The sequence below is a fragment of the Rana temporaria genome, chromosome 8, assembly GCF_905171775.1.
Source record: "Rana temporaria chromosome 8, aRanTem1.1, whole genome shotgun sequence".
Taxonomy (NCBI): domain Eukaryota; kingdom Metazoa; phylum Chordata; class Amphibia; order Anura; family Ranidae; genus Rana; species Rana temporaria.
In genome coordinates this window covers 650,266-663,728 of record NC_053496.1, presented here as the reverse complement: position 1 = coordinate 663,728, position 13,463 = coordinate 650,266, and the positions used below count along the sequence as shown (strand labels likewise).

Here is a 13,463-nt window from a genome sequence, read left to right as displayed (position 1 = left end):
GTTTGCGTGCAACTGAGGAGCGCTTATCAGAATCTTCACCTGGAAAAAGGATTCACGCCGACCCCCTGGTGGTGGGGTATGGGAACAGGAGAGCTTTACTTCAGACCACCCAGTGATGGAAAGATTAACCACTTCGTAGCACGGGTTGTCAGCATCCAAGGCAAGACAAGTCATTTGCGCCCCTAACCCACAGAGATTTGGCGCTTCCCGAGTCCCTTCCACTTGTACAGTATTAAAACCCCTTATGGTACATTTGAGGATGTACCCCTCTATCTCTTTGTTCTCCTTTCTCCTCCCCCCCCATCCCTCTCTTTAGCCGTCTTTCGCTCCCTTTTTCTTTGTTCCTTCCCCTTTTTTTTCCTCCCTTCCATGCATTCTCTATTTTTATTTCTTATGTCTTGGTGGGGTCAGTAGGATCAGTGGCGATGCAGGCGGGGAGTTCTGATCAGGTTCTCAACTTAGGTGCTCTTGATGAAGGTCATCTGCTGATATGAGAACTGTAGTGGGGACTTTTAATGGCAACTATAATCACAGAGGTAGTGTTACTCACTGTGTCTCTGCATTCTCAGACTTTGTGGTGTCTCGTAGCAGTGACCCCTATACTAAAATCAGGAGATGGGGTCTCCTCCAGCACCTCCCACTTCACATTCCTCATGTCAGCTGACTTCTAGTCTCTGCCCCCCAGCCATGCCGTGAACTGAATGGGCGGCTGAGTGGGCGGCTGCGGGCTTCAGGAAAAGCCCATGATTTGGTGACCCCCTGGCAAATCATCATTTGACCCCCAAGGGGGTCCCGACCTCAGGTTGAGAACCACTGCTCTAGATTTTAGTTATCAGAGTAATGGGGGCTGAATACAAATGCCCCCCCCCCCCCCCCACACACACACACACACTTTTCACCTATTTATTTGTATCATTTATTATTTTCCTTCCACTTCACAATTATGTGACACTTTGTGTTGGCATGGCTGTCTTAACGAGAGGGCACATCTGGGCACTGCCCAGGGGCCCAAGCTGCATGGGGGGGGGGCCTTTCCCCAAAGCAGCTGGTCCTTGAGCCCACGCTGCCCCAAAATTGGGGGCCCCGTGATGGCACCGAGAGTGATAGATGCACAGGGGAGGCAGTCGGCCTCCTACCTACTTGATGTCTGTTTACCTGCACTATCATCATTGAAGGGGCCTCAGAGCATTATTTTGCCCAGGGGCCCATGATGCTATTTAGATGGCCCTGTGTGTTGGCCCATCACATAAAATCCCAATAAAATACATTTATGTTTTTGGGTGTTACATGAGAAAATGTGGGAAGTTTCAAGGGGTATGAATACTTTTTCCAGGCACTGTAAATGGTTATACATGGAGGACAGTCGACGTGTAAATATTTTCCACCACGAAGAACATTCATGTTAGAAAGTTTTGCCCGGGGATGATATCTGTGATAAGACAGCAAAGCATTGATTTGATCCGTCTTCGCACACCCTGCGCCTCTATAGACAGAGCTGGAGAACGGGGGGTCTGAAGTGGTTTTGTGGGTGCCTCCCTCCCCCGTCTTCCGCTCCTTGACAGAACACACAGGGGAGAAACCATTCAACATTTCCTGTTGTTGTGAGGAGAACCAAAAAGAGAAAAGAAGGCGAAGGAGAGTCTTACAATAGAAGTTTGGGTACAAATTGCAAAATGCAATATAAGGTATATAGAGCAGACGGGGTAATAGATGGAGATGGAGAGTGGGGTATAATAGAGAGTGGGGGGTATTATAGAGAGGGGGGTATGATGGAGAGTGGGGTATAATAGAAAGTGGGGGGTATAATAATAGAGAGTGGGGGGTATTATAGAGAGGGGGGTATGATGGAGAGTGGGGTATAATAGAAAGTGGGGGGGTATAATAATAGAGAGTGGGGGGTATAATAGAGAGTGGGGGGTATAATAGAAAGTGGGGGTAGGTTAGAGAGCGTACATAGAAAGAGATTTAAATTGATCCAGAGGAAGACGAAAAAGAAAAATGTCTTCCTGATCTTCTAAGGTGACCTTTCCGAAATTTGTTACCCCAGAGGAGCCCATGAAATAATTTTAGGTCTCAGGGAACCCCTTTCAAAAACCAAGGAATTGGGGGAAGTGAAGGGGGAAAACATCCCTTACATTGGTAGCCAGCAGGGCCGGATCTGGCCTATCTGATTTGGGGGGGGGGGGGCAGTAAAAAAAAGTAATGGGAGGTAATGCCAACACTGTGTGAGTCGGTGAGAGTCTTTCACTCGGTGTCACAACCCGGGAAACATTGGTATGTATTAGGCAGTCATTAGATTGGGGGGATCATACAGAACCTGTGCCCCCCTTATATCAGATTTCCCTATGAGTATCACTCTACTTTAGAAGACCCCATCAGAGTGCCCCCCTTATATCAGATGTCTTCATCAGAGTATCGCTCTACTTTAGATGTCCCCTTACATCAATGTCCCCATCCGAATTCCCCCTTACATCAATTGTCACCATCGAAGTGCCCCTTTACATATGATCAGTTATACCCATCATGGTGCTCCTTTACCTCAGGGTCCCCATCAGAGTGCCCCCTTACATCAGGTGTCCCCTTACATCAGATGTCCCCATACTTTAGATGCCCCCTTACATCAGGTGTCCCCTTACATCAGATGTCCCCATACTTTAGATGCCCCCTTACATCAGGTGTCCCCTTACATCAACTGTCTGAATAAGACTGGCTGAGGGATCAGTGGATACATTCTCAGAGACCTGGGGGGGCACGACCAAAATCTAGGGGGGCACAGCCCATCCCAGCACCCCCCTTGATCCTGGTGGCCAGTGGTGCCCTCCTTACAGTGGTGGTTAGACGGCAACTCTTACAGGTAGATGAAAGAAGAGCTTGGGTGCAATGTGTTGGCTTTGCCAAGTGGTGTTGGCCATAGACCATGGTGGCCATATTGGGTTAATGATGTCACCAGAATACCCGTCCCTTTGTATACTTGCAGCTGTGTGTGTGTGTGGGGGGGGGTGGCGGGGGGAATCTCTCACCCACAGCTCATTGGCCCAGAAATAGAGCGAACGTCCAAGTGCCTCCCTGGTCTGCAGAAACCCCAAATCCCAGCAATGGGACGTTCATGGTGGATCTCCATTCTACCAGGCCAACCAATCCTCTCTTTGTACCCGGGGAAGGATCATTCAGAACTTTTGGCATTTCACTGCCCAAAAGACACCACATTTTTGGATCACTGTAGTCCTAATCATAAAAGATCTCTCGGCAAATCTGGAGGCTCCTGCCCTGTGCCCCCATACCATGGGGGGGTACGGAAGGGGCGCACTCTCCGTCTTTTCATACACTTTTCAGGCACATAGAAGAAGACTTGTAGAGGGGTGTAGATCTGTGCAGAGATCTGTGTATGTGTGGGGGCGGGGGTGTGGGGGTGGATGTATACCTTTCTCTAGAGATGATCGGAGGGCTTGTGGTGGGTTCCTGGTAGGTTTGATCTTCACCAGAGATATATTCTGATTTACCAGCCGCTTCCGAATTCACATATATACTGCTCCCATCCCCCCTCCTGACACAAGACCCCAAACCGCACACACCGCAGTATATATATATATACACATACACACAACAACAACCTACTAGCATCAGAACAGAGCTGTCTTAATGCATGGGCACCCCTGGGCACTGCCCAGGGGCCCCAGGTGCACGGAGGCCCCATAATAATCTTTCATTGCATAAAACTTGCCAGCTGTCCAGGATTTGCTGGGACAGTCATGCGTTTTACTAAACTGTCCCAGGATGCATCCCAGAACCCTCTTAATCCCCCTGTACTGTGCCCTCCTATTCCCAGTATTGTGCCCCCTTGATCCCCCTGCACTGTGCCCTCCTGTTCCCAGCATTGTGCCCTCCTGATCCTCTATACTGTGCCATCCTGTTCCCAGTATTGTGCCCTCCCAATCCCTCTGTACTGCGCCCTCCTGTTCCCAGTATTGTGCCCTCCTGATCCTCTTTACTGTGCCCTCCTGTTCTCAGTATTGTGCCCTCCCGATCCCTCTGTACTGTGCCCTCCTGTTCCCAGTATGGTGCCCCCTTGATCCCCCTGTACTGTGCCCTCCTGTTCCCAGTGTTGTGCCCCCTTGATCCCCCTGTACTGTGCCCTCCTGTTCCCAGTATTGTGCCCTTCTGATCCCCCTGTACTGTGCCCTCCTGTTCCCAGTATTGTGCCCTCCTGATCCAATGTACTGTGCCCTCCTGTTCCCAGTATTGTGCCCTCCTGATCCCATGTACTGTGCCCTCCTGTTCCCAGTATTGTGCCCTCCTGATCCCATGTACTGTGCCCTCCTGTTCCCAGCATTGTGCCCTTCTGATCCTCTATACTGTGCCCTCCTGTTTCTAGCATTGTGCCCTCCTGATCCTCTATACTGTGCCCTCCTGTTCCCAGTATTGTGCCCTCCTGACCCCCTGTACTGAGCCCTTTGTGTTGATCAGTTTTTGATTTTTGCCATGTTTTCTTATTGTTAAAAATCGATCTTATTGAAAGAACTAATGAATATACGGTGTGTGTTTATTTCTATCAACTATTTATACTTTAATGTTTGAGAGTAGGTGTGTAAATTTGGGCAGGCTGGTAGGGGTCCCAGTGCATTACTTTGCCCAGGGGCCCATGACGCTATAAAGACGGCCCTGTATCAGAATACATCGTTTGGGAAAATGTATTTTGTGGCACAGAAGACCTAATAGACTATTGTTGGTGCCCCAAATATTTGGCCTAGAGAAACCCAACTTTTCTGGATGCTCCACAACCACAAGCAATGTGTTTGTGTTGTGCTTGCAAGGTGGGCCCATTCACCCCCTGGGGGGGCGTCATTTAGAACTTTTGCCATTTCACTGCCCAAAAGAACAACATTTTTAGATCACTGTAGTCCAAATCATAAAAGATCTCTCAGCAATTTCTGGAGGCTCCTGCCCTGTGCCCCCATATACCATGGGGGGGGGGGGTACGGAAGGAGCGCACTCAGACACATAGAAGAAGGCTCGTAGAGGGGTGTAGATCTGTGCAGAGATCTGTGTATGTGTGTGGGCGGGGGTGTGGGTGGATGTAGAGCAGTGAATGGAGATGATCGGAGGGCTTGTGGTGGGTTCCTGGTAGGTTTGATCTTCACCAGAGATATATTCTGATTTACCAGCCGCTTCCGAATTCACACATATACTTCTCCCATCCCCCCTCCTGACACAAGACCCCTAACCACAAGCACTGCAGTATATATATATATACACATACACACAACAACAACCTACTAGCATCAGAATCCATCGTTTTTTAAACATTTTCTGTGGCAAAGAAGACATAGGAACTAATAGACTATTGTTGGTGCCTCAAACACGTGGCGCAGAGAAACCTTTCTGGATGCTTTACATAACAGTTCAGTCTGTAAGTGTAACGGAATGGCCCGCCATACCCAGAGACTTTTGAAGGATGCGGGGTACTCCTGTGCCAGCTTCACTAATGACTCTTGGGTCTAGGGTCATCCTATGTCCACTAGGGGGATAGGATGACTGAGAACTGATATCTCGGATTACATGAGATGGGACAGTAATGATAATTCATGTATTGCAGGATATCTTGAAATATTACAGGTGGTTAATTCTGAACCCAACAGGTCAATAGGAGAGTGACTCATTCATGTGGGGGCACATAGACTGTTGAGGTGTTAATTGAGTCTGGCTCCTAAGATATTTCATTGTGTGAAAGTCTATTGATGATAGATGTGTTGGCAGTCTGAAAGGTCAGATGTCCGACTTTTCAGCCGTAGTGGATTAGCATGTCAATTACGCCTACAAAGGAATGTGTATTGTGTATCAGGTGAGAATAGCTTATCGCAGAGTCAGAACGTCTGGGTAAATGACTAGGAATTAGTTCATGTAGATTATCTGAATGTCATTATCTAAAGGAATGTGTATTGAGCACCCATTGTGTCATGTTGTGGGTGGAGTTAAGTCATTGTTTCTTGGGGCTTCTAACTGTATATAACAAGCCTGAGTTTACCATTAAAGTATCCATTCTGTTTGGAACCAGAGAACAGAGCTGTGTGTGTCTCGTTCTTCTGGGGGGGAAATACAATGGGTCGTGTCTGCTGGATTGTGGAGTGTCGGAAGCTGTCGTGGGTTGGTGGAATGGAATATCGTAACGGCGTTAACCCCTGACCGTTACAGTAAGGTTTGAAATAAGAAATACGACTTGTGCCGCAATTTGGATATCAAGTGCTCCACAACCACAGGCAAGGTGTTTCCTTTTTGGGATGCAGTGTGTCCCCATTCACGCCCTGGGGGGGGGGGGGGTCATGACAGGGAAATTTTTTTCTGTAGCTGTGGCATCTGTAACTCTATATGGCTGCCTTTGTGGCTTAAGGGGAATGATTGGGGACCAGGACTCATGCCCCCCCCTTAGACTGCACATGTAATCAAGTCCTAAGAGTGTCCCACATTGGAAGGACCCTTCGTCTTTTTTTTTTTTTAAGAAAAAACAGGACCATCTGGTTGGGTGACGTAGTCATAGGATGTAGGCAATGAAGCTGGCAGTGCTGGGCTTTCTTCTTCTTATTATTCATTGGAAGACAAGCGTCATCAACGAACTGCGTGTTACAGCAAAATTAAACCCAACAAGAATAAAAAACGCTGACAGGTACCATTTTTTTATTTCAGAAAGACCTTATAAGTCTCTTCTGTCATAAACCCGTCTCCCGTCCGGTCAGGGATTGCGTGCATTCAGTTGTGCATTGGAGGGTATTTAAGTTCCAACTTTTAATGTGGCCGGTATTATGTCTTGTTGTCAGCTACTACGAGTGCTATAATATCTACCTGACAATGGCCTGTTTGTTTGCCAACCCCGAGTGACCTGACTATTCCCATGCTTGACAACCACCAAGACCCCTTCCTGGACCTGACTACTCTCTCTCCTTCCCCGACTCCTTCCTGGACCTGACTACTCTCTCTCCTTCCCCGACTCCTTCCTGGACCTGACTACTCTCTCTCCTTCCCCGACCTCTGCCTGGACCTGACTACTCTCTCTCCTTCCCCAACTCCTTCCTGGACCTGACTACTCTTTCTCCTTCCCCGACCTCTGCCTGGACCTGACTACTCTCTCTCCTTCCCCAACTCCTTCCTGGACCTGAATACTCTCTCTCCTTCCCCGACTCCTTCCTGGACCTGACTACTCTCTCTCCTTCCCCGACCCCTTCCTGGACCTGACTACTCTCTCTCCTTCCCCGACTCCTTCCTGGACCTGACTACTCTCTCTCCTTCCCCGACCTCTGCCTGGACCTGACTACTCTCTCTCCTTCCCCAACTCCTTCCTGGACCTGACTACTCTCTCTCCTTCCCCGACCCCTTCCTGGACCTGACTACTCTCTCTCCTTCCCCGACTCCTTCCTGGACCTGACTACTCTCTCTCCTTCCCCGACCTCTGCCTGGACCTGACTACTCTCTCTCCTTCCCCAACTCCTTCCTGGACCTGAATACTCTCTCTCCTTCCCCGACTCCTTCCTGGACCTGACTACTCTCTCTCCTTCCCCGACCCCTTCCTGGACCTGACTACTCTCTCTCCTTCCCCGACTCCTTCCTGGACCTGACTACTCTCTCTCCTTCCCCGACCTCTGCCTGGACCTGACTACTCTGTCTCCTTCCCCAACTCCTTCCTGGACCTGACTACTCTCTCTCCTTCCCCGACCTCTGCCTGGACCTGACTACTCTCTCTCCTTCCCCAACTCCTTCCTGGACCTGACTACTCTCTCTCCTTCCCCGACCTCTGCCTGGACCTGACTACTCTCTCTCCTTCCCCAACTCCTTCCTGGACCTGACTACTCTCTCTCCTTCCCCGACTCCTTCCTGGACCTGACTACTCTCTCTCCTTCCCCGACCTCTGCCTGGACCTGACTACTCTCTCTCCTTCCCCAACTCCTTCCTGGACCTGACTACTCTTTCTCCTTCCCCGACCTCTGCCTGGACCTGACTACTCTCTCTCCTTCCCCAACTCCTTCCTGGACCTGAATACTCTCTCTCCTTCCCCGACTCCTTCCTGGACCTGACTACTCTCTCTCCTTCCCCGACCCCTTCCTGGACCTGACTACTCTCTCTCCTTCCCGACTCCTTCCTGGACCTGACTACTCTCTCTCCTTCCCCGACCTCTGCCTGGACCTGACTACTCTGTCTCCTTCCCCAACTCCTTCCTGGACCTGACTACTCTCTCTCCTTCCCCGACCTCTGCCTGGACCTGACTACTCTCTCTCCTTCCCCAACTCCTTCCTGGACCTGACTACTCTCTCTCCTTCCCCGACCTCTGCCTGGACCTGACTACTCTCTCTCCTTCCCCAACTCCTTCCTGGACCTGACTACTCTCTCTCCTTCCCCGACCTCTGCCTGGACCTGACTACTCTCTCTCCTTCCCCAACTCCTTCCTGGACCTGACTACTCTCTCTCCACTTCACTTTCGTCGCCACTCCAGCAGGAGTGGGCATAGTGTACCTGGACAGGCCTCTCACACCGACCTGGCAGCCAGGGTATTACTTGGCAATTTTAAGAGGAACAGGTCTCTGCCACAGACCTGACCTCAGAGCCTAGGATATGGAGACTGTTCTCCTCAGTAAGCTTCTTCTTGCCTGAATCTTGCCCAGGTAGTTTCAATTAGGTTACCGACTGATAGGTGGCTAAATTCCACCCCTCAGTGTCCGGTTACCTCGATCCCCGGTGGATTGTCTAGGCCCTGTTGGACCGCCAGCCTCTCATTGGCGCTCCTCAGACGGACTCCCCACCGAACAGCTATCTCACTTGGGATCCTCTCAGAATTGGGGACCCAGTCAATTACTGGGGCCCCGCCATAGCTTCAATTGCTCCGGGCCAACATGGTCCCGGAAACCAGGAACAGAACACCGTGTGGCACGCGCACCCCGGCCTGGTAGGCAGCATCGCTGGGGGCCGTGATGTGTGGTCACCCTGAAGGTGGGCGCCACACCCGGAACAAGACCTCGCCTAATGGCGTCTGCTCCAGAAGTACCTTCCCCCAGCATGCCCCGCGAGGGAAAACCCCTCCTGATTGGCTGCTGGCAAGAGGCACCCCAGCCTGGACTCCACTGCTGCCACCTGCCGCCCTGGGGTGGAAAAGCACCTCAGGAACACAGAATGAACCGACAGTACAGCCCAGCTAGAACAGAGACCTAATTTGTACAAATCACTTGGATGAGAGCCAAATAACTCTCTCATCCCCCCTCTAAATTTAGAATAGCACCTGAAAGTACACAGGCGCTACATATATATAGTCATATCATCATCTTATCATCATCCAATCATAGAAGGGGGAGTGGTTAATACGATGGGTCTACATTTTATCATTATACAGTAGACATTTTGCCACTCTTAAGATGGCCGACAGTTTGACCCTCTCAATGTGGCTGACACAGTTTCGTTATTAAAGGGGTTGTAAAGGTAAATGTTTTGCATCCTAAGCATTAAGGTGAAAAAACCTCCAACAATACCGCCCCCTCTCCCCCCGAGCCCCCTTTTTACTTACCTGACCCCTCAAAAGTCCCGCCCTCGTCCCCGTCATCCTCTTTGGTTCCCAGCCTGGCCGTTGATTGGTTACACTGCATGGATTGAAAGCAGCGCAGCCATTGGCTGGCGCTGCTGTCAATCATATCCAATGACGTGATACAGTCAGCGCGGGTATGGCCGCCGCTGTATCACAAAAGCACGCCCGCAAAAGCTTTCCACCATGCAAACTCACATGAAGGTGGAAAGCTCTTGCGGGGGGGGGGGCATGATCAGCCACCGAGGGACCCCAGAAGAGGAGGATCAGGGCCAAAATGAGCCGCACAGTGGAGGTAAGTGTCACATGTTTGTTATTTAAAAGAAATAATAATTTAACTTTGGTGTCCCTTTAACAAGAAGAGCACGAGTGCTGTAGCTGATAGTCACACGGTTTTACTTCCCTGTGCCAATGTCTACAGAGGAAGTAACCCAGACATTGGCTACAAATAGAGCGGCGCTCTGCAAAGCGCGCTGTTCCCGTAAATCATGCTTCTGCAAAATACAAGATCCAACCCAACTCAGAATACCAGTCAATGTCCTTAACCAGCGGGTTCATGCTAGAATATATGACCCCCATATCTCTATAGTGGGGTCCTTATGCCAGGCCAATTACAACAACACCCACCCAGGGCCGGGTCAAGGGGTGGGCAGGAGGGATGGCTGCCCTGGGCACTGTGGTTTCATGTGAGGTGGGGAGGGAATTGGTGTTGGGAGGAGAAATTTGGGGGGACAGCTGGGGGTAAGAATTGTTCTAGGAGGGGAGATTTCGGTGTGTGTGCTAGGAGTGGTGATTCAGGGGCGGGGGATGGGAGAAGAGCATTTGGGCTAGAAAGTTAAATTCTGGGGGCTTGTGCTAGAAGAGGTGATATGGTGAGCAGGGCCGCCATGAGGGGGGTACAGGCAGTACACCTGGAAGGGGCCCGGAGGCTCCCAGGGCCCCGTATGGCAACCCCCCCTTTTTTAAATTTATTTTTATAAGAAAAAAAAATTATATATTTTTATTTTATTTTTTATTAAAGAGCCCAGAGGTATATATATATATATATATAATTTTTTTTTTTTTTATAAAAATAAATAAAAAAAAGGGGGGTTGCCATCCGGGCCCCTTACAGGTGTACTGCCTGTACCCCCCTGATGGCGGCCCTGCTCACCATATCACCTCTTCTAGCACAAGCCCCCAAAATTGAACCTTCTAGCCCAAATGCTCTTCTCCCATCCCCCGCCCCTGAATCGCCACTCCTAGCAATATATATATATTTTAAAGGACTCAGAGGTCCCCATGTAGCAACCCCCCCTTTTTTAACTTTTTTTATAAATGTTTATTTTTTTATATATTTTTTTATTTTTATTTTTTATTAAAGGGCCCAGAGGTTTATTTATTTTTTATTTTTATTAAAGGGCCCAGAGGTTTATTTATTTTTTATTTTTATTAAAGGGCCCAGAGGTCCCGGATGGCAACCCCCCTTGTAATTTATTTTTATAATTTTCTTTTTCATTTTTTTATATATATATATATATTTATTTATTATTAAAGGGTCCAGAGGCCCCCTTTTTAAATGAAAATATATATATTATATATATATATATATATATATATATATATATATTTTTTTTTATTATTATTAAAGGGCCCAGAGTCTCCCTCCCAAGGCCCCCCTTTTTTTCCTCAATTTTCGGCAGCCCCCCCCCCCCGCTTCTCAATTTCAGATGGCAGCACCAACTCCCCCCCCCCCCCCCCCCCCCCGTTCTCTGCTCCAGGGGGCCCATGCCTGAAGCTGTGTAAGGGGCCCCATAATTCCTGATGGCAGCCCTGATGGTGAGGAGGTTTGTGCTACTGGGGATGATTAGGGGGTATTTGTATTAAGAGGGGGGATATTTGTGTTAGGAGGGGGAAGGGATTTGCACTGGGAGGAGGGGAAATTTATGCTTAGGGGGATAATCATGCAGATTAATGCCCAGTTTTCTTTTCTTGGAGGGGGGGGGGGATTTTTACTTACATATAATGCTGATACATCTTGGGGGGGGGGGGGCAGTTTGGCATGTTTGCCCTGGGCCCTGGGTGACCTTGTCCCGGCACCCCCCCCCCCATCAAGGCATTTTCATATTGTAGAGGGCTGGGTGGGGGCAGGGAAGGAAAATGGAAGCGAACGAAACTTCAGCTTTAAAAATCAATTGCAACCTCTACAGAAAAATGATATGAAGCCGATTTCACCCCCTTTGGCTCCCCATTTATAGTCGGTGTTGTTATACAGATCTCATTTCCAGAGCTCAGATCCCCGGGGGGGGGGGGGGGAGACGCATATAACAACGAGTTCCTTCTGTGGGTGACACCATGAGATTATCTCCCAGGATCCTTCTATCAGTCCCACCAATGTGCTGAACTGTCACATCTCATATCAGACTTTGTCAGCAGGAAGGAGTAGGAGGCGAGTAAATGCAACAGCAGCGCGCGAGCGCACCGAGCACACCGAGCGCATCGAGTGCACCGAGGACACCGAGGACACCGAGCGCACCGAGGACACCGAGCGCACCGAACTCACCGAGGACACCGAACGCACCGAGGACACCGAGCACACCGAGCACACCGAGCGCACCGAACGCACCGAGGACACCGAACGCACCGAGGACACCGAGCACACCGAGCACACCGAGCGCACCGAGCGCACTGAACTCACCGAGGACACCGAACGCACCGAGGACACCGAGCGCACCGAGGACACCGAGCGCACCGAGGACACCGAGCGCACTGAACTCACCGAGGACACCGAACGCACCGAGGACACCGAGCGCACCGAGGACACCGAGCGCACTGAACTCACCGAGGACACCGAACGCACCGAGGACACCGAGCACACCGAGCACATCAAACGCACCAAGGACACCGAGCGCACCGAATGCACCGAGCACACCGAATGCACCGAGCGCACCGAGGACACCGAGCACACCGAGCGCATCGAGTGCACCGAGGACACCGAGGACACCGAGCGCACCGAGGACACCGAGCGCACCGAACTCACCGAGGACACCGAACGCACCGAGGACACCGAACGCACCGAGGACACCGAACGCACCGAGGACACCGAGCGCACCGAACTCACCGAGGACACCGAACGCACCGAGGACACCGAGCGCACCGAGGACACCGAACGCACCGAGGACACCGAGCGCACCGAGGACACCGAGCGCACCGAACTCACCGAGGACACCGAGCGCACCGAGGACACCGAACGCACCGAGGACACCGAGCGCACCGAGGACACCGAGCGCACCGAGGACACCGAACGCACCGAGGACACCGAGCGCACCGAGGACACCGAGCGCACCGAACTCACCGAGGACACCGAACGCACCGAGGACACCGAGCGCACCGAGGACACCGAACGCACCGAGGACACCGAGCGCACCGAGGACACCGAGCGCACCGAGGACACCGAGCGCACCGAGGACACCGAACGCACCGAGGACACCGAGCGCACCGAGGACACCGAGCGCACCGAGGACACCGAACGCACCGAGGACACCGAGCGCACCGAGGACACCGAGCGCACCGAACTCACCGAGGACACCGAGCGCACCGAGGACACCGAACGCACCGAGGACACCGAGCGCACCGAGGACACCGAGCGCACCGAACTCACCGAGGACACCGAACGCACCGAGGACACCGAGCGCACCGAGCGCACCGAGCGCACCGAGCGCACTGAACTCACCGAGGACACCGAGCGCACCGAGGACACCGAGCGCACCGAGCACATCGAGCGCACCGAGGACACCGAGCGCACCGAGGACACCGAGCACACTGAACTCACCGAGGACACCGAACGCACCGAGCACACCGAGCACATCAAACGCACCGAAGACACCGAGCACACCGAATGCACCGAGCGCACCGAGGACACCGAGCACAC

At 51.4% G+C, this 13,463-nt stretch overlaps 1 protein-coding gene across 1 annotated transcript in view; it reads right to left on the bottom strand.

The window, feature by feature from the left end:
* Nucleotides 1-2,928, bottom strand: part of LOC120909823 — a 37,235-nt gene extending 34,307 nt beyond the window's left edge. Inside the window, exon 1 of the mRNA XM_040321551.1 lies at nt 2,827-2,928. Within this exon, the coding sequence (XP_040177485.1) occupies nt 2,827-2,928 (102 nt within the window). The remainder of the gene's footprint in view (nt 1-2,826) is intronic.
* Nucleotides 2,929-13,463: the final 10,535 nt, after the last annotated feature.